The sequence below is a fragment of the Pleurodeles waltl genome, chromosome 1_2, assembly GCF_031143425.1.
Source record: "Pleurodeles waltl isolate 20211129_DDA chromosome 1_2, aPleWal1.hap1.20221129, whole genome shotgun sequence".
Classification (NCBI taxonomy): domain Eukaryota; kingdom Metazoa; phylum Chordata; class Amphibia; order Caudata; family Salamandridae; genus Pleurodeles; species Pleurodeles waltl.
In genome coordinates this window covers 825,614,202-825,641,859 of record NC_090437.1, presented here as the reverse complement: position 1 = coordinate 825,641,859, position 27,658 = coordinate 825,614,202, and the positions used below count along the sequence as shown (strand labels likewise).

At 46.7% G+C, this 27,658-nt stretch overlaps 1 protein-coding gene across 3 annotated transcripts in view; it reads right to left on the bottom strand.

The window, feature by feature from the left end:
- GALNT7 (polypeptide N-acetylgalactosaminyltransferase 7) overlaps window positions 1–27,658 on the bottom strand; it is a 456,997-nt gene that overhangs the window by 305,788 nt on the left and 123,551 nt on the right. For all 3 annotated transcript variants that reach the window (XM_069244367.1, XM_069244357.1, XM_069244375.1), the window contains exon 2: window positions 9,872–10,332. In XM_069244367.1, the coding sequence (XP_069100468.1) occupies window positions 9,872–10,332 (461 nt within the window). The remainder of the gene's footprint in view (window positions 1–9,871; window positions 10,333–27,658) is intronic.

Here is a 27,658-nt window from a genome sequence, read left to right as displayed (position 1 = left end):
CAAAAAGACTTCTGTTAGGACTTAAATGAATGTGAGGAGTGGTTCAGATAGGGAGACTCTCACTTGAAGCACCTCTATCAAGACACTGGTCTTGACCACCATTGAAGACAACTGAAGGTCGGGGACATCCGCAGCCCTCTGCACCACCTATGCGAAAGATGCTCCTTCCTCCTTAGCACAGTAGGGGGAGAAAGCATTCCAGCATCTGTGGAAGCTTCCCTTCCGTCAGCTTCACCTAGTTTCTCACACCAGTCCATATGTTGTTCATAAGGCTGGACTTCCTCAGGGTCCAGTCACCCTTCCCATTGCTCCTCAAGGCCTAGCCCAAAGGAAAAGGGCTCAGGATCCAATCTGGGAGGCAAGGTTTCCGGTGGTGCTGGATACTGCATTGAGCAACACCCCTCTGACTCCGTGTCAAGAATTAGAATTGGGATGGCGCCACCAGTGGGATCCAGGAGCGTCATCATCGGGACCGGTGCTGTCAAAGATTGAGGCAGTACGATCAGCGTCGGTCCGGGACCAGAGCTGCCAGCACTGACTAGGAAGGGGGCCTTGATGACCCTGCGTGGCCCAAAGGCACGCCAAAGGGGTCAGCCCCCCCAAGTATGAGGTACATAATGTCATAAAATTCTTTAAGTTGGATGGGAGTCGCTCTGATTCCGAGAAACTCTAGGAAGTGCATAGTCGGCCCTGGCTCAACCGCGGAGCAAGGCCTACAATGCTGACAGCCCTGTGTCTCATTGAGCAATGGATGCAGAGAAGTCGAAGCATGCTTCGACTTATTCTTATGCCGGGACATAGCTGAATGTCCCAAAGATTTGGAGTGAGAAGACAGCCTTGGACTCTGCGACCAGTCCCAGGACCTCCCTCTCAACCGGGACCTCAAATGGTGTGGCGTTGCACAACGGGCTGCGCCATTAGCTTGAGCGAGCGCTCCCTCAAAGCCTTGAGACTCATGGTGTGACAGTCGGAGCATGACTTCGGGTCGTGGTCACGCTCATGGCACCACAAGCAAACAATATGCAGGTCCATCATCAACAGCGGCCAGTGTCAGTCGCCGCCTGGTTTGAAGCAGGACTTTTTGAATGACATTCTGCCATACCAGGAGGAAAACCTTGAAAAAGTCTTGACAAAAAGTCAAAAAAGCTCGGTCAAAAAGTGACTGAAGGGGTAGCTCTTCTGAGATCTGCACTAGCTGGTACGAAAGAAAGTAACTGACGTCAGCGCGCCTGGGAGACGCTTATATAGGTGCTGGGGTTGTCACTTCCAGCGTGGGCGACGCTGACGATGCACATAAAGCCAATTGATGCCACCTACCAGCAGTCAGGGGTACTGTTCACAAAAAAATCTTCCGGATCTAGTCTGAAGCCTGGTATAATTCTAGGGATGGAATCTGCAGCTAGAAATCTCTGTCAGGTAGAAAAAGTTAATGGGAGGGTCCTTATTATAAAATCAATCAGCAAAACTCTGGAGCTCCTTGTTAAGCATAATAAGAACACATAGAACATATACAAACACCTAAAATTAAGGAAGGAAGTGAAAACTTGCTTATTCCTGAGATAAAAGTTCCCAGACAACTGGATCCTGAAGTACTGACATCAAATTACAGCCATAATCATTAAAGGGCACTCTACCCCGTGAATGAGCGAAGGTTCATAAAGGCAACAATCAAGTCAGGTATGATTGATCCAGCATACCATACGAGAGAATGGCCAATAGAAACCTTTACTGTATTCTAAGCCATAGGCAATGTCCTAATATATAGGCAGTGAAAGTTACAAAATAGGAAAACAAGAGCCTAATGGATAAGACTCTGATAGTAAAGAGAGAAACTAAATGATTAGCCATCACCTTAGAACGCTTTTCAGGGAAGACTAGGACATAATGAGTCACAATGGGCCAGATGTATGAAAGCATTTAGCATTTCTTAACAGACCGAATCGCAGTTCCGGTCCCTTAAGTAGTGCTACATGGCCTTTCCCTAAATACAAAGGCATTTAGGTAATCGCAAAATGTGAATTCTACCCAGAAGAAATTTCATTTTACGATCCCCAAATAGGAAATCACAAATAAAGATTTCCTATTTGCAATTTCCTAAGCACATGTACAAACATTGACTAAATGTGAAATGGACATTTAGGAAATACTATTACCATTGACTCCAAGTCAATGATAACCATGTGCAATTAAAAAAAATACACCTAAAATGCATTTTCTAAAGTTACATGTTGCGCGCACATGCCCTTAGGGCATTTGTGCATGTTACATGTGTACCACCTGTTTTTGGGGAGCATCGGGCGGGGGGGGTGCATTATGGCCATAAACACCCTTGGTATTGCATTTTCTAATTTTCGATTAGGAAATGAAAAATCATTCCTACCTATGGGCCATTAGGACCACTGGAAGGAATGGTTTAGTATTTCTTAAAAAGCGTTTTCTTAATAGCGATTCCTACTATGTAGGAATGGCTATTAGGAGATCTCTGTATTTGTATATTCCATTTTGCATTTCCTTTTAAGATTTCACTGACACTATTAGCTCCTTTAAGCACTGCACCATCTGCTTTCTTCCTACCCCTGGTAATTTGTCCTATACTGTATACGCAGAAAAAATATTTATGTAATCTGAACAGACTTACATACATATTTTTTTTTGCAAAAGTTCCTTCGGGTGACCATTGAACACGTTCCAACGTTTTAATAAGGAAGAACTAGTTGACTACGGTTACTTCATCTGAGGCTACTCTGTTATAAGATACTGCAATTTTAGATGCAGATATCACATTTTATTTTTTATAAACTCAAAAAATAATTTCAAAGACTCTCAATTTCTTCAGTATTTAGGTTTCTAGGGATATTGGACAAGCCCCTTTATTCTTTCATGGCTTGACAACAGTTAATTATAGTAACACAGACCATTCAGGTAAACCTCTGCTCTACGTGCCCACCCAGTTTCACAAAACATTCACAGTGGTGGACTCAGTTACTGTGGTCACTATAGTAAATTAATTCTTTACTCACCGGTAATTTTCATCACTCTGAATACCCTATTTCTCGTACCAATACTTGCTCACATGAGGTGTTCCACCTCTGCCCAGGCCCTCATGCCTTAGCCAGAACTAATCAAAAGGGCTCTATACAAAGAAACCTCCCCCACTTCCTAATCTCCAATCACCTTCCACCAACCTAGTGAAAAACAGGTATGGAGCCCAGAAAACATCCTGTACATCCCCAAGCTCAAGAGCTAAGGGGGTCAGGTTGTGATCCGGGAAGGAACTCGGAGGGTGGGATGTAAGTATTGGTATAGGAAATAGGGTATTTGGAGTAATGAGAATTACTGGTAAATAATGAATTCATTACCTCCTCAGCCCCATTTCCCATCCTAAAACTTACTCACATGATGATATACTAAAACAAATCAAGAACAACCTGAAACTCTTGAAGAATAATGCCACAGGAATCTGGGTACTGCAGAAACAAGTTTATTGCAAACCAGAAAGGCATCAGAAGGGAGATCAAGTTGTTTACTGAGTAACAGCAGCCAATACTCGAGATCCGAAGGACAAGGAATCATTCACATCCAACCTGTAATATGTGACAAAGGTAGAGGGAGAAGCCCAAAGGACTGCCTGACAAATGTCCAAAATGGAAACACCTTGAGCTTCTGCCCATGAAGCTGCCATGCCCCTCGTGGACCGCCCTGGACTGCACCCGGCAGACAGACATGCTGAGAATCATAAGCCAGGGACATCAAAGAGCAAATCCTGCTACACAAAGTAGGCATAGAAGCTTTCAGGCCATGACAAAAAAGACACCAAAGTTCACAAAGAGGCTCTCACACTGATGGAAATCCTTGGTGCAAGACAGATAGATCATCACAGTCCTTAACACATCCAATTTGGGTAAGGTTTCCTCCTCATGATTAGTAGGCTCTGGAAAATAGAGGGCAAAGTTATCTCCTGGTGCCGGTGAAAGAAGGAAACAACCTTGGGGAGAAAACCAGGACCCAAACGGAGGACAAGCCTGTAGGGGAAAATCCGAAAATAGGGAGGCCTGATGGACAGAGACCCCAGCTCACCCAACCTCTGTGCACAAGTGATGGCTACCAAGAAGAAAACTTTCAAAGAAAGAAACCTCAAACTCACACTGTCCAGGGGCTCAAAAGGAGGAGACTAAAGGGCCCGAAGGACTAAAGACAAATCCCAGGCAGAGACCACTGAACGAACATGAGGTATGATCAAACCTCATAAGAAGGCTGGAACCAAAGAAAACAGTTCAGGCACACCAAAAGGCAAGCAATTCGCCCTAATAGCAGCCCATTGTACCCTCAAAGTAGAAACTGCCAAACCCTTCTGGAAGCCATCCTGTAGAAACTGTAAAACCCAGAAGGCAGGACAAGTAGAAGGATCCAAAGACCAATTTTCACACCACTGAAAAAACGAAGACCAATGAAGAGCATAAACCTTCCTAGTTTACCCCTTCCGAGAGTGGTGAATGGAGGCCGCTACCAGCGAGGAGAGACCCTGCAACATTAAACCCCTCCTTTCAAGAGCCCTGCTGTCAGACACATCTGCTGACAAGTGGCTGGGGGAAGAATGGCAGTCCGAAGGGGATATAGGTGGAACGGGGAGGATCCATTCCGGCTCTGCCACCATCAGCCGCATCAGAGGAAACCAACCCATTCACGCCCAACAGGGAGTGACAACAATGAAACACACTCACTCACTCTGAAGTCTGGCCAAAAGCTTGGGAAGGAGAGGGAATTGAGGAAAAACATACAGAAGCACCTGTGGCCAGAGTTGGGACAGAGCAACCAATGCCCAACACCCCGGCTCTGGTAACCTGGAGAAACCCTGGGAAGGAGGGAATTCTCTGCGGAGGCAAACAGGTTGACTTGAGGAGTGCCGAACCTCTGTCACCGTGGGTGAAAATAAAGGTGCCAGACAGAAATTGAGGGAAGAAGGAAAAACGGTGCTGAAACGCTCTGCCTGCACATTGTCCTTCCCTCAAATATACGCCACAGAGAGGGACAGGAAGTGAGATTCTGCCCAACTCCCCACCTGAAATGCCAAAGAGGCCAAAAACAGAGACCCCGTCCCTGACTGCCTGATAATAAAAGCCTTGGCAACAGTGTTGTCTGTCCTTACCAGAACCACCTGATTGATGATCAAGGGGAAAAAATACTGCAGAGCCAGAATAATTGCTTCTAACTCCCTCCAATTCGAACAGGGCCTGCTCTCCAGAGGAGACCACTGTCTCTGAACCAAAAGGCTGCCTAAAGTAGCCCCTCATCCCAGCCTGCTGGCATCGGTAGTAATGACCCTGAGAGGGTAAGAGGGAATCCTCTGGCCAAATTGATGGGATCAAGCCACCACTGTAGCAAGAGCCAAATGTGGGGGGGGGACGGGTACCACGGAATCCTGTGGTTGAAGGCTCGGTGTGCAATGAGAGGGCAGATGGCGTACCAGCGGACCCAAGTGCAGCAGAGGCCAAGGAACGACAAAGGCGCAGGATGCCTGAAAGAAAAAGGAAAAACAATTCACAAGCCAATCAGGAAAGTTGCAAGAGAAAAAAATATGTGTGGCATCAAACCACACATGTCATGTGACCCTGAAGATGCAGCCAGTCTCGAGCGGCGCCACATCCCTCGTGCCCAGAGCCTGGAGGAGGTCTTGCAACACCTGTGCCCGGTCCAGAGGAAGACTGACCAAGGCCACAGGCCCCAATAAACTGCAGGTCCTGAGTAGGGGTAAGATGTGGCTTCTCCCAATTCACAAGCACGCCAAAGTCCTCCAGAGGCTTGCACACCAGCATAATCTGAGACTGAAGCACGGACAACACAGGATGATGGAGTAGCCAATCGTTTAGGTAGGGATAAACCATCACCGCAAGACGAGAAGGATAAGCCACCATAGGGGCCATCACCTTGTTGAACAATCTGGGGGAGGTGGCAAGGCTACCCACACAGATGCGAAGAAACCGTTGATGGGGCTGAGCAATGGGAATGTGCAGATATGCATCCCTCAAGTGCAAGGAGGCCAGCCATTCACCTGGGCGAACAAGTGGAATAATGCGTTGCAGAGTGTCCGTCTTAAAAGAGGCTTCCTCAGGAAGCAGTTCAGTTGCTGGACATTGGAAATGAGTCTTACCTTTTGTGCAGGCTTCGGAACCAGGAAGACCGGAGAGTAAAAACCTTTTCCCTTGCTGCCCCACCAGAACTGGTACCACAGCACATTTCCTGACGAGATCCGCAATCTCCTGAGAGAGAAGAGGGAGGTCGGAAAGGCATGAGAGAGACTGCATCTGACCTGATTGGGGACGATAGCTGATGAAGTCGAGGAAGTATCCAGCTGAAGTTAACAAACACCCACGCGTCTGAGACTTCTTTTTGCCAAGTTGGAAGGAAAAAGGATTTACAAGTGGCGTCAGCACATTGATATGAGCGAAAAATCTGGGAATGTTTCTGATTGTTGAAAGCCTTATGGAGCATAGGTTCCAAATCTTCCCCAAAAAGGCAGCTACCAGTGAAGGGCATATGTAAGAACCCTGACTTATGAGCAGAGTCCCCCTTCCAGAAACTGAAGAAGCCATGGCAGCAGTTAAGGCTTTCAGAACATCACAGGAAACACCCGCCAAAAACTTAGCTTGAGTCTCCATGTAAGCAAACAGCGAGGAACCCGTTCCTGGATTGCCGACGTCAAAGACTGGAAGTCCTTAACCAGACACTAAGAGGCACATATTGCATAAATCACAGCCGAAGGGCCAGGTTCAAACCAGAAAACTATTTCTTCAAGGAAGCCTTCACCCGACTAACAACAAAATCAGAAATGGGAACCTTCTCCGACATAACAGAAGGACGACCAGTCAAATGAGAAAGCAGAGAATCAGTCCTCAAAGTGGAAGGGAACTGAACATCGCCTTTGGCCAGAGGATAAAGATGAGTCAAAATTTAAGTAGATCCGCTTTTTCATGATCCTTCCATTCACAAAGTATAAGATCCAACACTTCCTTGTTTACAGCCAAACAAGCAGGTGGGCAAGAATGAAACTGTTGAAAAAAGCCTAAGCTAGGACCTAGGACATCATCCTCTATAGGGGTACTCAGATTGTCACCCAGATACCAGAAAGGGGACAAAAGAACAGATTTCTGAAGGAATCTGGACCTACGCAGAGCCTCAGCCATCGGAGACTCAACATCCTCATCATATTCTGGAGAAGGCAGGGACAAAAAAAGAGGAGGGAGATGACACAACCAAAGAAGAAACTGAAGAGGTAGGAGAAGAGGGAGAGTAACATGAGCCCCCAGAGTCCTTGGACCTCAAAAACGTGTCAGAGAGGGAAGATTAAAAAAAGCTGGAATTTATCTTCAGAGAAGGCCCAAAGCCTTGAGAGGAACCAGGAGAACATCCTCAGACTTCTGCCTTTTCCTCCCCTCCTGAACAACAGTGGAGCAATGATGATGCTTAGTCGACCTCTTCCTGTGTTCCATGGAGAACTGACAGGAAGAAGAAGGCATGACCCTCATATAAGGCCCTAAAGGACCCCAAATAATCTAAACTAATGCCCACAAAAATGTGCACAGATTCACAACCCAGTTACGAATGTCAAAAAAAAATAAAAAATCAAGCAAGGAATAATAAATATACTATTATTAAGTTTGTTTAGAACTTTTTTTGTATATGTAGGGCACTTGAAACAGAAAACAGTAGGCCACGAACTCACCACCACAGTGCTCCTTCAACCAATAATAATGCCTGAATGGGAAGAGCATGACCTGAATTAAGCTCCTCCAGGAAATCGAGACAGAAGATCTCCCACCACTATATGCAGTCAAAGGGGATGCTAAACCTAACCAGGCAGAGCAACCACAGGAAGCTCTGCACTATGGAAGAAGACTCGACATGGGACATTGGAAGGCCCCCAAGCATCGCACCCACAGAAGGAAGCCCATCAGGCACAGAAATGAGGCAGGGAGAAGAAAACAGCCCAGCCACTGCACATTATACAGGGAAGCACATGGTGCAGGGAACAGCAGCAGCCTTAACCATCGGCTGCTGCAGCAGACCATGCCAGGCACCAAAGTCAAAGAGGCACCGAACAGAGCCTTCAGGCACCGCGCGCCCATCACCATGAAGCATGTGGTGTAACAACATCAAAATCAGGAAAAATCAGCCACGCTGCAACCATCGGCTGCGGAGCAACCATGGAGGATAGCATGGAAAGGAAGAAGACGCTGTCAACAAACAGGCGGGAAGCACACCAGAGCAGGTTCTGACATTACAGGGGGCAGGCAAGAAACAAAGGAAGGCCAAGCCTTCCCCTCCCAAGGAAAAGCGCCAAAGAATTCAAACCCCAACTATGGCCACAATTCCCAGCACTGCATGAATCATACCAGGGAGACAGTGAGAAAGGGGAGCCAACAATCCATCCCCTTTGAATCCAATGGTAATTGCTGAGTTGAGCTCAACCTCAGAAAAGTGAAAGGGTCCTGCGTTTCACCAGGTCATAGAAAGAGGCACACATGAAGGAGGCAAATGTATTGATTTTTTTTCAAATTACAGCACCTGAACATAGAACAGGGCATAAGACCTGCAAAGGATTCAAAATCCGCTGATTGATTAGAGGCACAAGGCGGCACTTTAGCTTCACATGACACTGAAGGCTCAACGCGAGGGGCCACTGGCCAGCGATTACCTGCATTGGCTGGCATAATTTGCCCTTCTTTTTCTAGGCTTAGGAGAGCGGTCAAGATATGTATTTTGATTTTTGAATTGTCATGATGTTAAGATTACTTCCTTTTCTTGTTCCCCGCCATCAATCCCTTTCGATATAGGTGTGGGGGAAGCTTTTTTTTTTTTGTAAAAAAAGTTATATGTGGTGTACCAGAGCAATCATGGCAAAAATATTCTTGTTTGAAGAAATGGTGGTCTAATGCTTTGTTCTGAAAAAATAACACGCAGGACCTGGAATTCCGATCTACTGCAGACCACTGTCTGACATATCTCCCAGTGCACCTGCTGCAAAACCAAGATATGGGCACAATATCTAACGGATCCACCACACAAATCCTTCACTGGTGCTGCCAATTCCATAGTCTGGCCTGTGTTGAATCACCAGTACTAGGGTGTACGACCACACACTGGAGTCCAAGTCCAGTAGCTTCTAGGCTACTTTGTGGTGAAAGTGGCTCTGCAGGACGGCTGAAGGGGTAAGTAAAGGCACAGGGAGTGTCGGGACGGAAGGCGGAGAAGGCATAACCTTCTCAGTAGGTGAATGTGACAGGGCCTCATTAAGGTGAGTAGATACTTCTTTACAACTGTGTCTCATCTGAGTCATTACATACTCATTTATTGCACAGTTCCCTTAACAAATCCACGACAATTGAGCACAATTTTAAAAGACCATTGTTCCCAAAGAAGAAATGCACGTTTTGGAGCTTATTTCAATCACAGATCAATCTTATGCTTTCAACTAACACATGTTTACAAAAAATTGGATATTGTTGACAAACCTAGAGGAAACTGAAAAAGTTAATTAAAGCTTGCTACATCTGCATTATTTCTTTATCGGCGTTGTCGGAAGTGAATGAACGCTTAATGTATTTCTACTCGTATGATGTGCTATCATAAGAAACTCAAGTTTTGTAGATTTAATAGTTAAACTCTCAGTACAAAAAATACCAAACAAATGGAATAGGATTTGACAAAAATATTAAGTGAAGAATAAAGAGTAAGCAATCAACTAATCAGAAAGAACAACTTAACACAATAGTGGAGGGACACTCATCAGTTCAAGTACATTTGCAACGATACTAAATCACCATAGTAAACTGGAAAAGAAAATGTCACAAATAAAATAAATGCGTCTACTTACTCTGGCTGCCGAAGGTCGCTGATGGTTCGGTCCAGTGAGATCATATCACTTGCCACCATATTAAAACCAAACTCTTTGATGCTGTTCTGAATAGCGTCCTTGTACTCTGGCCCCAAAACAAACTTCTTTGCCTCCTCTCCGGGCCCGCCCACAACTCCGAGGGGCTCAGGCTCTTTGGGTTCCAAGTTACCCAGCACTCCTGCCGTTAATTCCGGATCGCGATAGACATGAGTTTGGGGCTTGAAGGTGAGGTACTGGCGCTGCATGATATTCTGTTGATTGACTTTGGCATCTGGGTGCTCTTTTTCCACCTTTGCCTTATTCTTCCTTCGAATATCTTCAAGGTTGACTTCCATTCCTTCCACGTGTGGCCAGGGAACGACAGGCTCGAAGTTATCCTTTTTGGCTGGTGGAATGTTTCCATCCTCATGTGGGACAGGATGTTTGACGGCTGGCTCTTCCTGGAATAAAAAAGCATCACTTTAACCATACTGCACAGCGAGTTAAGTTATACAAGACACTCAAAGCAAAACATGTAAACATAAAAATCTCAAACAGAATCATCTTGTGGTTTTTATGATAATTAGTATCTCTAACCATCTAGTGTTGTACTTGAGTAGATAGTTTACATTCATTTATGTAAAAGATGTACAACATCCAGTTTCACCCAAGTCCGGTGGTATGGTGGGAGAAGGAAGACGGGGGCCAAATAAGTTGTGTGGAACTGTCTGGAACTGCTGGGGTATTTGGGGCACTATAAAGACATGCTGAATATCCAACATAAGGTGACATCCTAAACATGAAGCATGGCCTGTGTCTGGTGATGCTTTCCTGAAACCCCAGAATCTTTCGGACCTCTTAGGCACCACACTAGCTTAGGGAAAACTCACAGCTCAGTGACAAGCGGATTTCAGGTTGTGAGTTCCCTGAACAAATAGGTCTTTTATTTGATGTAGGATCTATTGAAAGGCGGCGATTGGTTCTCTTGCAAAGTGCTGAGCACAGAGGCCAATATGACTGTGGTGAGAGACTCTTCTTTCGATGACTTCAGTTATCTTGCCAAAAAATGCTACTAGCTCGCTATACCGATTCTACATTAAACACAAGTAAATACATTTCGGACAAATTAATGCAGGCAAAAAAGGGTGCAAAGCCAAGTAGCCTGAATAATAACTGCTTCTCCGTAAACTGTGCACAACCCAGCCTTCAGCACAGAGTGGACTAACTTCTATGGAAGTGGCACCCATTCATCACTAAGATAGATCACATTTTTCAAATTGCATTTACCCCAGACAAGGCTTTGAAGTGCTTTAGGACGAGTAGGACGCAAACTCGGAGCCTAAAGTTAGTGGTTCGTTCATTAGTTATTGGGGTTAGTTTTGCATGCTCATTCCATGCACTCACTCCAGTTTCCTTGTGGTACATTATTGCCATAGATGTGATCATTAGAGGGGACTATGTGAGAAGCAATTGCTTACTGAAATTAACAGGTATTGCTATGGTTTCCAAAGGAGCTTAGGACACATAGGCATGAGATTTAGATGAATTTATATACAGAAGAGGCAAGTAGAAGGGGAAGAAAAGGTTCATTAAAAACAAGGAATGAGAGTTTCATTGAAGGTCAATTTTTAATGAAGCATTTTAAGGCATATAGCAGGTTGAGAAATTTTGCATGCAATTTGTGGATGTAAACCTGTTGAAAGAAACAGTTTCAAATTCTGCTACTAAGTAATGTAGCTTACACAATCTTTCTAGAGGCGCTTAAGAGGTGACACGGGTACTTCCCACAGTGAAAAAGGAAGCACAGTGCTTGTTTAGACTCCTTTACAAGTGACTGAGACATCTAAGAATCAAACGTAGGGGACCTCCCTATGGTGGACTTATCAGGACTTTCAGCTGACTCTAGGACAACTGATTCATACCAGAGAGTGAACTGAGACAGCCGCCGCTGGGAATTAATACATGTGGAACAAACTGTAACAAGGAAACGGGCAGGTGCATGAGAAAGGAGAGCTAAATAGGAATCACCCAAAAGGAATCTATTACCTACTGTGGTTTCCCATTCATCCCAAGTCTGCGCATGGCACCTGGGAGCAATGAAGGTGAAACAGTGGTAGATGTGCTACTTCTTGCTGTGTGCCTTCTAGAACGTCCATATCACTTGCCTCTGAACTAAGTAAAGTCTGACTAGGGAGACCACCGTCCTTACTTTCATTGTAGTGCTCTAGCATGAGTTGCCGGGGGTTAAGATGACGAGAGAGAGCCTTTCAAACCTGGTTGGTATAGAGAAGACTAACACGAGGCTAGAGGTGGCCCAGAGTCCTTGGTGAAGAGCCTCAGTTGACGGGGACCAAGCCAGGAAAGAGGGCAGAGTCAAACCACACTGTGTTTTTGACTAGAAGAAGCCTGCCCTGTCGAGAGGTATTTCAAAGGACAGAAGCGACTACATATCTCCAGCTGTCATTACCAGTGAGCAACTTCCCTATGCAGCGAGTGAAATCAAAGCTAGGATCATGAGATAGACCTATTAAGGGAGGAGTGGTGATGGAAGGCAGAAAGAAAGCGAGCGAGAGAGATAAACCTTTAGAAAAAAGGTATCTGTTTCCTATGCATGTCTGTAACGTGCCTCCAAAGCACATTTTACCCTAACCATGTCTGGGCATCTAGTTACTCATTACAGTCTTACTTTAAATCAGCACAAACCAACCCCATATTTAGTACTGGTTTGCACTTCTATACAGAGTGGTTGAAATTCGTGATGATACATAGATGAGAAAAACGTTGTTGATAAGTTGGATCCATACCATGGTTTTGAAATCTCTAAATAGAGAGCGAGCAAGTTGAAAAGGACGGAGAAGGTGAGGTGGATGTTAGATGTGAGACAGTGAGTTTGTGAGTTGTGAGTATGGGGATTTCTCTCAGGGCGATAGGCCACTCAGTGGCTTCTTATCAGCATTCACGTTATGTATTAATATAAACACTGGTGTACCGGAACCAGCAATGGTAATTCTCTACAACTGGATAATCAACTGATTGCCTTCAGGGCGCATAACACTCCAGAAGGAGTGAAGTCGAGCAGACAAGTTTTACTGTAGCTAGCGTTAGGGGGTTAACAAATTCCAACATAAATTGAACCTGCAGCTAGTAGTAAGTTCAACGAAGAATAGGACTTTATTTAGAGGCAGGCAGTATAACAGTTAAAACTGTGATAGACACAAAAAGAAAACGCTAGCACGTTCTGTCGCCTAAATACGAACCCACGTGTATTAGCCCAACATTAAAACTGTGAGCACTCTGACCAGGGACATTAGACTCATGTGATTTCTCGTCACTTTCTACTCATGTATGCATTTGTATGCATCTGCAGCTCTTCCCATGTTATCGCTTGTAGATTTTAACCAAATAAACTGCATGGAGCACAAGAGCTAAACAAATATTAAAAACTGTGAAAAAGGTGGGTACTGCCAAGGAGAACACTTTACAGAACAAGCATTGGCAAAGCCAAATGGTCTCGCCTATGCAAGAGCTACTTGGCTTTGCCAATATGTTTTAGCCATGTTGTACACCAGTGTGGTGCTGTTCAGCATGACTAAATGTTAGTGGGGGAAAGGAGAGTGGCATGGAGTGAAGTGTCAAAGTGGAGTAGAGAGGAGTGTTATGGAGTGTCGTAGAGCAGAGTTGAGTGGCGTGGAGTGAACTGGAGTGTCAAGGAGTGGCGTGAAGTGTAATGCAGACAGTAGAGTGTCAGAGTGGAAAGGCACAGAGTAGTGTCAGTGTGGAGTAGAGATGCGAGAGTAGAGAGGCACAGAATGTTGTATACAGCTCAGTGGAGTGACATACAGGGTGCTGCTTTGAGTGGAGTAAAGTGTTGCAGAGCACAGTGTTGTAAAGTGGAGAGGAGTATGAGAGTGGAATAAGAGTTGAGTAGAGTATTGTAGAGTCAAGTGGCGTGGAGTGGCATAGAGTGTCGGAGTGGCACGGAGTGGAGTAGTCTGTGTAGAGGGGAGTGGCATAGAGTGGAGTATAGCGTCATAGGGTGGAGTATCGTAGAGTGTCATAGAGTGGAGTGTCACAGAGTGGAGAAGAGTGGCCTAGAGTGAAGTGGTGTAAAGTACAGTGGTGCAGAATATGTTGTCGTAGAGTGCAGTGATGTAGAGTGCATGGGTTTTGAATAGACTGGTGTAGAGTGCATTGGCGTAGAAAGCAGTGACGTCGACTGTCAGAGTCAAGTGGCGTAGAGAAGAGTGGTGCAGGGTACAGTGAAGTACAGTTGAGTACAGTTGAGTGATGCAGAGTGCAGCGCAAGGGAGTGAAGTAGTGCAGAATAGAATAGACTGGTGGGGAGTGGCGCAGAATGTAGTGGGTTAGAGTGCACTGGAATAGAGTGCAGAAGAGGGATGTAGATTTGAGTGAAGTAAAGTAGCGAACAGTGGAGTAACATGTAGTAGTGAGAGTGCGGTCTTGCAGGGTGTCGTAGAATATAGTGGCACAGATGAGAATGGTGCAGAAAGCAGTGGCGTGGAGTACAGCAGTGCAGAGGAGAAAAGAGTGGTATAGAGTGCAGTGATGTACAGCGTAATGGTGTGTAGTGGTGTTGAGCACAGCTGCGTAAAGTATAGTGGCGCAGAGTGCAGTGGTGTGAGTAGTTGGCATACACTGCACTGATTTTGAGTAAAGTGGTGTTGAGTTCACTGGAGTAGAGTGCAGTGGTTTAGAGTAGTGGCGTAGAGTAGAGTGGTGCAGAGTAGAGCAGCGTAGAGTGGTACAGTGTAGAGTGCAGAGGTGTGGCATGTAGTGGCGTAGAGTGTCACAGAGTAGAGTATAGTGGCATAGAGTGCCACGGTGCAGAGTAGCTGGGGTAGAGTGCAGTAGCATGGACTGCATTGGTTTTGAGTAAAGTGGAGTTGAGTGCATTGGGGTAGAGTGCGGTGGTTTAGAGTAGAGTGATAGAGAGCATAGCGGCAAAATGTGGAGTCGCACAGAGTGGAATTAGAGTGGCGCAGTGGAATAGGGTGCACTGGCAGAGATTGTTTTAGAGTAGAGTGGATTAGTACAGGGTAGAAAGCAGTGGCATACAGTGCTGTGGCATAGAGTGGTGCAGAGTAGAGGGCAGTGGCGCAGAGTGGAGTACAGTGCCACAAAGTGCAGAGGTGTAGAGTAGATTATGTCAGAGTAGAGTGACGTGGCGCAGAGTGGAGACGTGCAAGGTAGACTGTAGTGGTGTAGATAGGTGGCATAGTGTACACTGGTGTAGAGTGCAGTTGTACAGAATGCAGTGTTTTAGAGCAGGGTGGCAAAGAGTGGTGTGGTATGGAGTACAGTGGAGTGGTCTAGACTGCATTGGTGAAGAGTGCAGTGGCGCATAGAAGAGTGGGGTAGAGCAAACAGGCTTAGAGTAAAGTGATGGAGCGCAGCATACAGAGGCATACAGTGAAGTGGCATAGAATGCAGTTGTATACAGTATATTAGAGTGGTGTATAGTGTAGCATTCTAGAGCATAGTGGTGTAGAGTTCACTAGCATATAGTGCACTGGTGTAGAGTAGTGCTGAGTAGAGTGGTGCAGAGTAGAGTGGCATAGAATTCAGTGGTAGAGAGTGCAGTGTTGCAGAGCACTGTTGTAGATAGAGTACAGTGGTGTATAGAAGAGTGGTGTAGAGTACTGTGGGGAAGAGTAAAGTGACAGAATGCAATATTACAGAGTACAGTGCTGTGGTGTAGAGTGTTGCAGAGTACAGTGGTGTACAGTGAAGTGGTACAGAATAAACTGGCATAGAGTGCAATGGCGCAGAGTGTATTGGTTTTGAGTGAAGTGATGTAGAGTGCATTGGCGTGGAGTGCAGTGGCGTAGAGTGCAGCTGTGTAGAACAGAGTGGCGTGAAGTGGAGCAAGGTGGATTGCAGTGGTGTAAAGTGGAGTGGCATAGAGTGGAATGGTGCAGAGTGAAAGAGAGTGGCATAGCGTAGACTGTGTCACAGTAGAGTACAGTGGTGTAAAATGCAGTGTCAGAGTGTAGTGGAATACAGTGCAGTGGTGTAGAGTGCAGTGGCACAGATAGGAGTGGCATAGAGTTCAGTGTTGGAGAGTGCAATGTTGCACAGTAGAGTGGAGTAGTGCAGAGTAAAGTGGAGTGGTGCAGGGCAGAGTGCAGTAGTATAGTGTGAAGAGGCATAGAGTGGTGCAGATTAGATTGCTGTAGGGTAGAGTGGCAGAGTGCAGTGTTGCAGAGTAGACTGACATTGGGTGCAGTGGTGTAAAGTAGAGTGGCAGAGTGCACTGGAATTGACTACAGTGGCGTAGAGTGGTACAGAATACAACACATTGGCATGGAGTGCAGTGGTGTAGTGGTGCAGAGTAGTGGCAGAGAGTACAGTGGTGCAGAGTAGAATAGAGTGGCTCAGAGTACAATGGCATAGAGTGCAGTGGTGTATAGTACAGTGGTGTAAAGTGATGCAGGGTAGAGTATGGTGGCGTAGAATGTTGCACAGTATAGTGGCACAAAATGTAGTGTTGAAGAGTAATTGGCATAGAGTGCAGCAGCACAGAGTGCATTGGTTTTGAGTAAAGTGATGAAGAGTGCATTGGCTCAGAGTGCAGTGGTGTAGAGTGGAGTGTCGCCGAGTGGAGTGTCGCCGAGTGGAGTGTCGCCGAGTGGAGTGGCACCGAGTGGAGTGGCACCGAGTGGAGTGGCACCGAGTGGAGTGGCACCGAGTGGAGTGGTGCAGAGTAGCTTGTTTCAGAGTAGAGAAGAATGGTGCATGGTAGAGCAAATGTGGATTGGTATAGAATGCATTGGCAAAGAGTGAAGTGGTACAGATTAGAGTGCACTAGTGCAGAGTGCAGTGGCATAGGGTGCAGTGTTGCAAAGTAGAGTCGCATAGAGTACAGTAGCGAAGAGTGTAGTGGTGCATAGTAGAGTAGTGTGTAGTAGAGTGCATTGGCATAGAGTGGTGAAGAGTAGAAATGTGTAGAGTGAAGTGGCGCAGCGTGGAGAGGAGCAGAGTAGAGTACAGTGAAGCAGAGTGTAGTGTAGTGGCATAGTGTGGAGTGCTGCAGAGTAGAGGGGAGTGACAGAGTGGAAAATGCATGGTGTGGTAGCACACTGCCATTACAGACAACACATCTTCCACTGAAATGGCAATTACATTTGCACAGACATACAGTTTCACTGATAAAAGTATACAACACACAAATCATATGTGGAAATGTAATTACCTAGTGTATTGATTTGTTTACTTGTTTCTACCATACTTTTTAAATTCTGAAATATCGGCACAGTTCATTTACAACACATTTTGTTGTGTGCTATAAAAAAAATAAAAAATAAATGTACAGCTTTCCTCAAGCACTCGCCCAGAGCAAGCATGATTTTCACACAAATCCTCTCACTATGAGGTCAGAAAAAGAAAAGTAAACACCAAGCTCCCTCGAAGACAAACCCTGACATTTGACCTCTGTGTTTGAATGTATAGCAAATGTGACAAGATAACAAGATTTAAACGGCCTGTTTACAGAAAGAGAGCACTCGGAAGGAGGCTCTAAATAAGGTTTGGGTAAGAGAAGGGACAAACTCGAGCTGGGCAGCCTAAGACAAACAGAGCCAGCAAATAGAAAGCAAGCAAATGTGAGTTACAAACCACAAATCAATGGTAAACAACGGGCTTAATGCATTCCAATGGACGTTTTCCATAAGTCCGCATGATGTCATTAGCAAACCAAACAGCTGTGCTGTCTGGTAGGCTTCGACCTAATAAACTGCTAACCTTTCAGTGTTGATTGCTATGCTCAGGAACTAAATATGTGAGCATATCATCCAAACGGTATAAATATCTCCAACTGAAGGAAAGGGGCTTTTGACTGCAGCAAGAAACAACAAGCTTTGGCAAAGCCAATAGGTCTGGCCTTGACAATCCTGCTTTTTTAATGTATTTTCTTTTAGAAACATAGGCAAAACAGATGGGCAAAAATATACAAAATATAAAATACAAAAATATACAAAATAAGAGGTGATCCATCAGCCCTGGGATGCCAACCTTGGCACTGCAGTGCATTTCTTTTCAGGCAGCTGTGATATAGCAAAATGCCATGACTCACAGTGCAAGACAACCAATGGATGATGTAGGCTGAGCAGTGCCCAGGATGTAACAGTGAGGGGGCAGAAGCAAACCTGAATGACACCTGAACAGACTAATGTACAAGAAGGAATGAAAGTCCCTGGCAGACAAGACAGCTAAAGCTGTCTCCACTAGGAACAAACAATGTAGTAGTATATGAAGTGTAATTCACCTTTATTTGCACAATACAGAGCTTAATTTGCCTTATAATATGCCATTACTCAACAAATAGTCCAGTTGCACCTGCCATACACTTGGGCCCTCCTAAGCCATCTATTTCCAGTGGCCCACATATGTTAACTGATGGGACAGCTTTCAAGTGCTCTCTGAATCCTTTGGAGTTCATCAAGTTTACTGTGCTCTTTTCACTGTGAACTCTGTGTCGAGTTTAATATAATCTGTTTATTGTACTGGAGAAGAGATGCCAGACAAAGGGTAACAATGTATTTTACTTTTTTATGATACAGAATATTTATTTGTTGTGTTGCATTTTGTCATGGTTGTGACGCATTGTGTATATTTTTGTGCTGGTGTGTTGTGAGCAGCATTACTGTATTGTGTTATTGTTGTATTCTGGTGGTTATGGTGCTTCTATTGTGCTCTGTAACTACTTTACAGAGGTCAACAAATACTGCTATTTTTTCAAATAAAAGCAGCATTTTTATTGAAAGCTCCGGTGACAAACAACCATTCACCACTATCAAATGTGGAAAATGCTGCTGCACCAGCCCTTCAACTAGTTAAGACATCAGAGACTCCAGAACTGTGGCACAGACCATTCTTTAAATTAGCATTTCGAGTATTCACTTCACATGATCTGGCCCATTGTGTGACATCGTGGGAAGGAGCACAAGCAATGGGAAAAACCAATAGGTCTCGCCTATGCAAGAGCTATTGGCTTTGGCAATGTGTTTTGCCATGCTGTACACAGGTGTGGCTGCTGTCCAGCATGGCTAGAGGTTAGTGGCGCTGGGTGTCAGAATAGTGTCGTAGAGTGGATTTGTTGGAGTGTTGTAGAGTGCAGTAGGGAGAGTAGAGTAGTAGAGTGTCGTAAAGTTGAGTAAAGGGGAGCAGTGGTTCAGTGACAGGGAGTGTCGTAGAGTGGAGCGGGGAGGCATAGGCTGTAGTGGATATTGGTAGTGGTGTGGACTGGATTGGAGCAGAGTGGGGTGGAATGGATTGGGGTCAAGTGGGGTGGACTGAAATGGGGCCAAGTGGTTTGGATTGGGGTGGATTAGATTGGATGGGGTGAGTAGTTTAGATTGGAGTGACAGGACTGGAGTGGATTGGACTGGAGTGGGGTTGATTGGAACGGAGTGGGTCAGACTGAAGTGGGGTGGGCTGGATGGATTGGATTGCGGTAGACGGAACTGGAATGAAGTGGGTGGACTGGGATAGAGAGAAGGGGATTGGAGTAGAGTGTGGTGGATTGGAGTGAGTGGGGTGGAGTGTGGTGGGATTGGAGTGGGGTGGATTGGACTGAGATGTGGTGGGCTGCAGTGAGATGGATTGGACTGCAGTGAGATGGTGTGGATTGGAGTGGGGTGTGTTGGACTGGATTGGACTGGGGTGGATTGAGTTAAAGTGGGTTGGACTGGAGTGGGATGGATGGATCAGAGTGGGGGTAGACTGAACTGGGATGAGGTGGGGTGGATTGTAATGGGATGGACTGGAGTGGATTGGATTGGGGTACACTGGAGTGGGGTGGGCTGGGGGACTGCATTGGAGCTCAGTGGACTGAACTGGGATGGGGTGGGTGGATTGGATTGGGTACAGTGGGGTGGAGTGGATTGAAATGGGGTGCGGTTGACTGGAGGGTGTGGACTAGATTGGAGTGGATTGGATTGAGTGGGGTGGATTAGGGTGGGGTGGATTCAATTGAGTGGGGTGGATTGGACTGAGTGGTGTGGACTGCATTAGGGTGGGGGGACTGGATTAGGGTAGATTGTGGTAAATTGGGACTGGAATGGGGTGGATTTGATGGGATGGGGTGGGTTAGACTGGATTGGTGTAGGGTGGATTAGATTAGTGTGGGGTGGATCAACTGGAGAGGGGTGGACTGGATTGTAATGGGGTAGAGTAAGGTGGTTTGGAGTGGAGTCGATTGGACTGCAGTAGGGTGGATGAAAGTGGACGGAGTGGGGTGAATTAAAGTGGACTGTATTGGAATGGGATGGAATGGGGTGGGTTGTATTCGATTAGAGTTGGATAGTTTTGGCTAGTGTGGGTGGACTGGATTGGAATGGGATGGATAGGATTGGTGTGGGTGGATGGGATTGGAATGGGACTGACTGGGATGGTGTGGGTGGAAGTCTGGTGGACTGGGTAGCAGTGGATTGGAGTGGGTGGATTGGTTGGATTGGATTGGAATGGGGTAGTTTGGATTGGGGTGGGCTGGACTACAGAATGATGGGTTGGACTGACGTGGGTTGGGATGGATTGGAGTGGAGTGGATTGAACTGGACTGGTTTGTAGTGGGGTGGATTGGATTGGGGTGAAGTATGTGGATTGGAGTGGGGTAGACTGGGCTGGACTGGGGTAGACTGGATTGGTGTGGGGTAGACTGGATTGGATTGTGATGGATTGGATTGGGGTGAATTGGGATGGAGTGGGGTAGATTGGGCGAATTGGAGTGGGACAGATTATTTTGAATATGGCTGGGTTGTCTGGGATTGGAGAGAGGCACAGTAGAGTGGGGCAGGTTGAAGTGGGGCAGACTGTTTTGGATTAAAGTGGGGCAGATTGGAGGGGGCTTATTGAAATGAATTGGAGTGGAGCGGCTGGAAGTGGGACAGATTGCTTTGGATTTGGGTGGGGCAGATTGTATTAGGGTGGACTGGAGTGGATTTGACTGGAGTGGGGTGTGTTAGATTACTGTGGAGTGGAGTGGATTGAGTTAATGTGGGGTGGACTGGATGGGAGTGGGATGGACTGGAGTGGGGTGGATTGGACTGGGGTGAGGTGAGGTAAGGTGGATTGGAGTGGGGCATATTGTTTTGGATGGGAGTGGGGAAGACTGAAGTGGCGCGGATTATTTACCAATGATAACAAAGGATTTTTTAAAGGAAAGCCCATGAACGAATGATAGTGATGGCTTTTAACCACGCCCACTGCATGCCCAACAGGTAGATTACAACCCGTCAGAGCACTCGTGTGCTCTGCCTATAAACTGCCTGGATAAACCAAGCCTGCTCAATTCTTCCAGAATTTACAAGACATGAACACTACATCTTGCAAAATATCAGAATATAAATAAATCTAAAAAATAATAAATATTGTGAATTCACATCTATTTATTTACGTCAGTACTTAGAGAATTTATAGCAATAGATAATACAGTGCTTCACTGTATGCCAATGAAAAAATGCATGGAGCCCAACAGCCTGTTAGAATACTGTAAAGCAACTACATTGCAAGTTCCTTAACCGCTTCTGTGCCCCGGACGAGGTGGTCTTGTCCTCGGCACCCGAGACCACCTCGTCTGGCTATGGGCCCCCGGGGGGAGCGCTAGTGCTCCCCCGATGGACAAGCGTCCCCCACCCCTGGGCAGGGATGGAAGGGGAATCGCTTCCCCTTCCACCCCCGCCGTGACCCCCACTCCCCCTGTGTTGTCTAATGACGTCAACGCGCTTTCGCGCGCTGACCTTATCAGAGGCCTGCCCCCCGGCGCTGGACGATCGAAGGAGAAATGCAAAAGCATTTCTCCTCCAATCACGTGGAGGGGGCAGAGAGGCATGAAAGGAGAGGAAAGGCTTTTCCTCTCCTTTCATGTCTCTCTGAGCATTTCTGCTGCCCGATCACAATGCGATCGGGCAGCAGAAATGCCACTAGACACCAGGATTTTTTTTAATTTGTATTTGAAATAAGGGGAGCGGCCCCTTAGGCAAGGGCCGCTCCTCGGGGGGCAAAATATTTCTAGGCCATTTCTGCCCCCCCTGGAGGGCGCAGATCGGCCTAAAATTATTAGACATCCACTAGACACCAGGGACCATTTTCTTTATTGTTTTTGTTTGTTGTTGTTTTGTTTGTGGAGCGACCCCTTGGGCAAGGGTCGCTCCCGGGGTGGGGGGCACATTTTTATTAGGCCATTTCTGCCCCCCTGGGGCAGATCGGCTTTGCGATCTAGGAGCAGAAACCACTAGACACCAGGGACTTTTTTTTTTTGTGCTTGCGCATAAGGGAGTGGCCCCTTGGGCAAGGGCCACTCCCCAGGGTGGCAAATTACTTGGGGCAAATTACTTTTAGGCCATTTCAAATTATTAGGCCGATCTGCCCCCAGGGGGGGCAGAAGACCACTAGAGACTAGGGATAATTATTATTATTTTTTTAATGTTTGGGAAGCGACCCCTTGAGCAAGGGTCGCTCCCGGGGGGGACAAATTATTATTAGGCCATTTACACCAGGGATTTTTTTTTTTGCACTTGTGCATAAGGGGAGCGGCCCCTTGGGCAAGGGCCGCTCCCCAGGAGGCCAAATGACTTTTAGGCCATTTCTGCCCCCAGGGGGGGCAGAAGACCACTAGAGACCAGGGATACATTTTTTTGTTTGTTTATTTTTTTATGTTTGGGGAGCGACCCCTTGGGCAAGGGTTGCTCCCGGGGGGGCGGGGGGGGCAAATTATTATTAGGCCATTTGTGCACCCCCCCTGAGGGGGGGTAGAAAACATTAGACACCAGGGGATTTTTTTTTTTTGTACTTGCACATAAGGGCCGCTCCACAGGGGGGCAAATGATTTTTAGGCCATCGGCCTATTTTTGTTAGGCCAATCTGCCCCCAAAGGGGGCAGAAACCTCTAGACACCATGGATTGGTGTGTGTGTATATATGTGTGTGTTTTGGTTTGGGGGGGCAGCCCCTTGGGCAAGGGTTGCTCCCCATGGGGGCACATTACTGTTGGCCATAACTGCCCCCCTTGGGGGAAGATTGGCCTATTTTTGAAAGGCCCATCTGTCCCCAAGGGCGGCAGAAAGCCCACCAGAGACCAAGGAAGATTTTTTTTTTCAAAATAAGAGGTTGGGGCCAAAGTTGTTCTGCCCATCAGTGGGCAGATTGGGCAATTACCCCTGATCCACACCCTGGGGGGGGGGGGGGACAGAAAGTCTACTTGATGCCAGGGAATAAAAATGATAAATGAAAATAGTGGGGTGGTGGCTACCAACCAGTATGGGCCTGGTTATGCCCCCACCCGAACTGAAGGGGTTAACACTCATTCAGCTCTCCCCTTCACACTAAAACATCTTACCCCATGGCAAGCAAGAGGACATTCGATTATTTTTGGTTTTTGTTTTACATTTGGGCCATGAGAGCATGGTAACTCTCAAAATCATCCCACTTGGAATGGTGAGGGCTGCACTTGTTTTTACTTTGGGAAGCTGCCATGTAGAAAAATCCACAAGACCTAGACACATCTGAAAACTAAACATCTAGTTGATTCCAGGGTGGTGTGCTTCACATGCACCCCGCACCATTTCCTTACCCAAAATGCCCTGCAAACCTTCAACTTTGCTGGAAAGCACACATTTTTCCCACATGTTTGTGATGGAACATTCCAGAATCTGCAAGAATCCACAAAATTCATACCACCCAGCATTGTCTCATCTATACCGATAACATTTCTGCTGCACTTGTCAGCCTAAAAATGTTTTATTTCAAACTGCCCTTTTGGACCCTGTGAGAAAACAGGGCTGATTGCAGAGGCCCCCTAACTTTTTTGCCCCCTTTTTCCACTTTTTGCTGGTGTTTTCCTGACTCTGATGGTGCCCTGGGTACTGCTAACCAGTCCCAGGGCCTGTGCTCTGTGTAAAATCAATATGCAAATTAGGCTAAATATAATTGGCTAAGTCAACCTACCTATAAGTCCCGAGTATATGGTAGGGCATGTAGGTTTAGGGACCACAGCATAGGCACTGCTGAGGTGCCCAGTGTCATTTTAAAGGCAGGCCTGCCTTGCTGGCTGCTTTTAAATTAAATTTATATGCAAATTCGACTTTGGAATTAAAAGTAGTTCCAAAGTCTTAAAACTACCTTATTTTTACATATAATTCACCCCTAAGGTGTGCCCTATGTGCCCCTAGGGCTGGGTGCCATGTAACTATAAGCAGGGACCTTATAAAAGTAGTTTTATAAGCCCTGGTGAGGTAAAAACAGACAAATTCGTTTTTCCCTCATTGTAGTAAACGGCCTTCATAGGCTAGAATGGAAAGACTTTATTTGTATTTTAAAGTCCCCTTAAATGATGGATACCAAGAGTTTGGTATCAAATTAATTGTTATAATAAACCCCACAACTTCCAGTTGTTGGATTTCATATAACTTGTTGAGGTAAAGAGTTTTAAACTTTACCTGAAAAGTTGCCAATTTCAGCCCTGCATTGTTTTTGCTGCTGTGCTCTGATTGGCCAGCCTCTGGCAGCCTAACCAGGCTGCCTTGATGAGGTGTGAAGTGGCCTGGCTTCACACAAAGGAATGTGCCTGTGGGAGGGAATCTCCCCTCAACAGATGGTGAAGCAGGAAGGGGGAGGGCTGCCAAACTGGTCTTCAAAGGCAGAGAAGGACATTTGGAGCACCCAGCAACACCCCCACATCCTGCAACCCCAGACAACTAGGTGCCCCCTTGATTAGATTAGGAGAGGGCATGAGAGGGGTGTGTTTATGATTTTTAGCCACACCAGTGGGTGGGCTCAGCCAGATGTAACCTCCAAAAATCAGATTCAGCCATGATGGATTTTTGGAGAATGTTGCCTCCTGGGATTGATTTTTGCCACACTTCCCAGGAAGTGGTCATCACAGGGGGAAGGACCCTGCACCTGATTGGAGAACCAGGACCCCCCTGCTTTTCACCCAGGAGCAAGGATAAAACTGGCAGACCTGCACCCAAACCTCAGTTCCCTACCACATCCAACAAGGAAGAACCAAAGGAGAAGAAGGACTGACCTGCTGGACCCCTGGCCTGCACCTGGAACCTGCACTCAGAAGGACTGCACCAGCTGCACACTTTGGCTTCACCACAAGAAGGACTTTACCTGGCTTCAACTGGTTCAAGGAGGGACTCCCTGTTTGCTACAGGTGAAAAATTGCTAACCAGAGTCCCCTGCACCAACTCCTGAAGAAATCAACCAGCTGACCACTGCCCAGTGGCCAAAAAGGTGTTTGCGCCAGGTGCATTCTGGGAGTTGTAGTCCGCACCCCCCAAGGACCATCTCAGAACTCCTGGACCCTTGGGGTGAGCTGTCGACCTCAAAAGAACCTTAAAATGACATGTGGGAGAAGCCCCAGAAGTTTGGAGAACTTTTGAAAAAAAGCTCCATAGAGGGACCGACCCGCCGCGGCAACTCTAGCCGGCTTGCCTCAACCGCGACCGGGCCTGATTTGCTGGTTCGTCCCAGTAAAGAAAATCTCAGAAAAAGAGACTAAGGCGGTCATTCTGACCGCGGCGGGCGGCGGTCGCCGCCCGCCATGCGGTTACCGCCGAATGACCGTAGCGCGGTCAAAAGACCGCGGCGGTCATTCCAACTTTCCCGCTGGGCCGGCGGGCGACCGCCAAAAGGCCGTCCGCCGGCCCAGCGGGAAAGCCCCTGCAACGAGGAAGCCGGCTCGGAATGGAGCTGGCGGAGTTACAGGGGTGCGACGGGGGCAGTGGCACTCGTCGCGATTTTCACTGTCTGCAAAGCAGACAGTGAAAATCTTTGTGGGGCCCTGTTAGGGGGCCCCTGCACTGCCCATGCCAGTGGCATGGGCAGTGCAGGGGCCCCCAGGGGCCCCACGGCACCCGTTCCCGCCATCCTGGTTCTGGCGGTGGACACCGCCAGAAACAGGCTGGCGGGAAGGGGGTCGGAATCCCCATGGCGGTGCTGCAAGCAGCGCCGCCATGGCGGATTCCCTGGGCCAGGGGAAAACCGGTGGGAAACCGCCGGTTCCCCTTTTCTGACCGCGGCTTTACCGCCGTGGTCAGAATAGCCCAGGAAGCACCGCCAGCCTGTTGGCGGTGCTTCCGCCGCCCTCCGCCATGGCGGTCATGGACCGCCAGGGTCAGAATGACCCCCTAAGTCCGAAGGTAAAAATTTGACCGGGACCTCCCAGCCAGCGTATCTGAGGAGGGCTCCAGGGACGTCGGATCAAGATCCAGGTTTACCCCGGTCAAATTTTCACCTCGAAAAAACGACTAAGTCCGAAGGTAAAAATCTCCACCGAGGATTCCCGCGACGGGTATCCAGAGAAGGGTTCCAGGAGGTCGGATTGGACTGGCAGGCTCGTCCCGCTGAAGGAAATCTTCAGAAAAAAGACTAAGTGTGAAGGTAAACTTTTAACCGAGGCCTCCCGCGGTCTGTACCCGAGCAGGGCTCCATCGCGGTCGTCCTTAAACTTTGACTTTGCCCCAGTCGAGGTGCAACCAGATGACCCGATTGGCGCTTTTTGTTTCTAGGCGCTAAAAAACAATAATTCTTTAAAAATTCATATCTCCGGTTCCCCTTATCCGATTTTATTCGTTTTTTTGTCATTTTAAAGATAAACATATAATCTATTTTTATAAATTAGTTTTGGATTTTTAAACTGTGTCCTGTGTTTTATTTAAATACTGTTTTGTGATATTTGAATGCTTTACACTCTGTCTCCTAAGTTAAGCCTTGACGCTCGTTGCCAAGCTACCAAGGGTTGAGCTGGGTTTAATTCACTGAGACCTAACTGGACCTTAGTGGAGGTTAGTGACCTATTGCTAAGTGTAGGTACCTACCTGCCCTTACCAATAACCCATTTTCCAACAGACCCACTTTGGTTCCCCCTCAATTTCGACATGTTTTTGGCTCTTCCCTGTCACAAACACTTAGCCCACCCACACAAGTGAGGTACCATTTTTATCAGAAGACTTGGGGGAATGCTGGGTGAAAGGAAATTTGTGGCTCCTCTCAGATTCCAGAACTTTCTGTCACCAAAATGTGAGGAAAAACTGTTTTTTTTAGCCTCATTTTGAGGTTTCCAAAGGATTCTGGGTAACAGAACCTGGTGAGAGCCCCATAAGTCGCCCCGTCTTGGATTCCCCTAGGTCTCTAGTTTTCAAAAATGCACAGGTTTGGTAGGTTTCCCTAGTTAGCGGCTGAGCAAGAGGCCAAAATCCACAGGTAGGCACTTTGCAAAAACACCTCTGTTTTCTTTGGGGAAAATGTGATGTGTCCACGTTGTGTTTTGGGGCATCTCCTGTCGCGGGCACTGGGCCCACCCACACAAGTGAGGTACCATTTTTATCGGGAGACTTGTGGGAACATAGAATACCAAAACAAGTGTTATTGCCCCTTGTCTTTCTCTACATTTTTTCCTTCCAAATATAAGACAGTGTATAAAAAAGATGTCTATTTGAGAAATGCCCTGTAATTCACATACTAGTATGGGCATCCCAGAATCCAGAGATGTGCAAATAACCACTGCTCTTCAACACCTTATCTTGTGCCAATTTTGGAAATACAAAGGTTTTCTTGATACCTATTTTTGACTCTTTATATTTCAGTAAATTAATTGCTGTATACCCGGTATAGAATGAAAACCCACTGCAAGGTGCAGCTCATTTATTGGCTCTGGGTACCTAGGGTTCTTGATGAACCTAAAATCCCTATATATCCCCGCAACCAGAAGAGTCCAGCAGACGTAACAGTATATTGCTTTCAAAAATCTGACATTGCAGGAAAA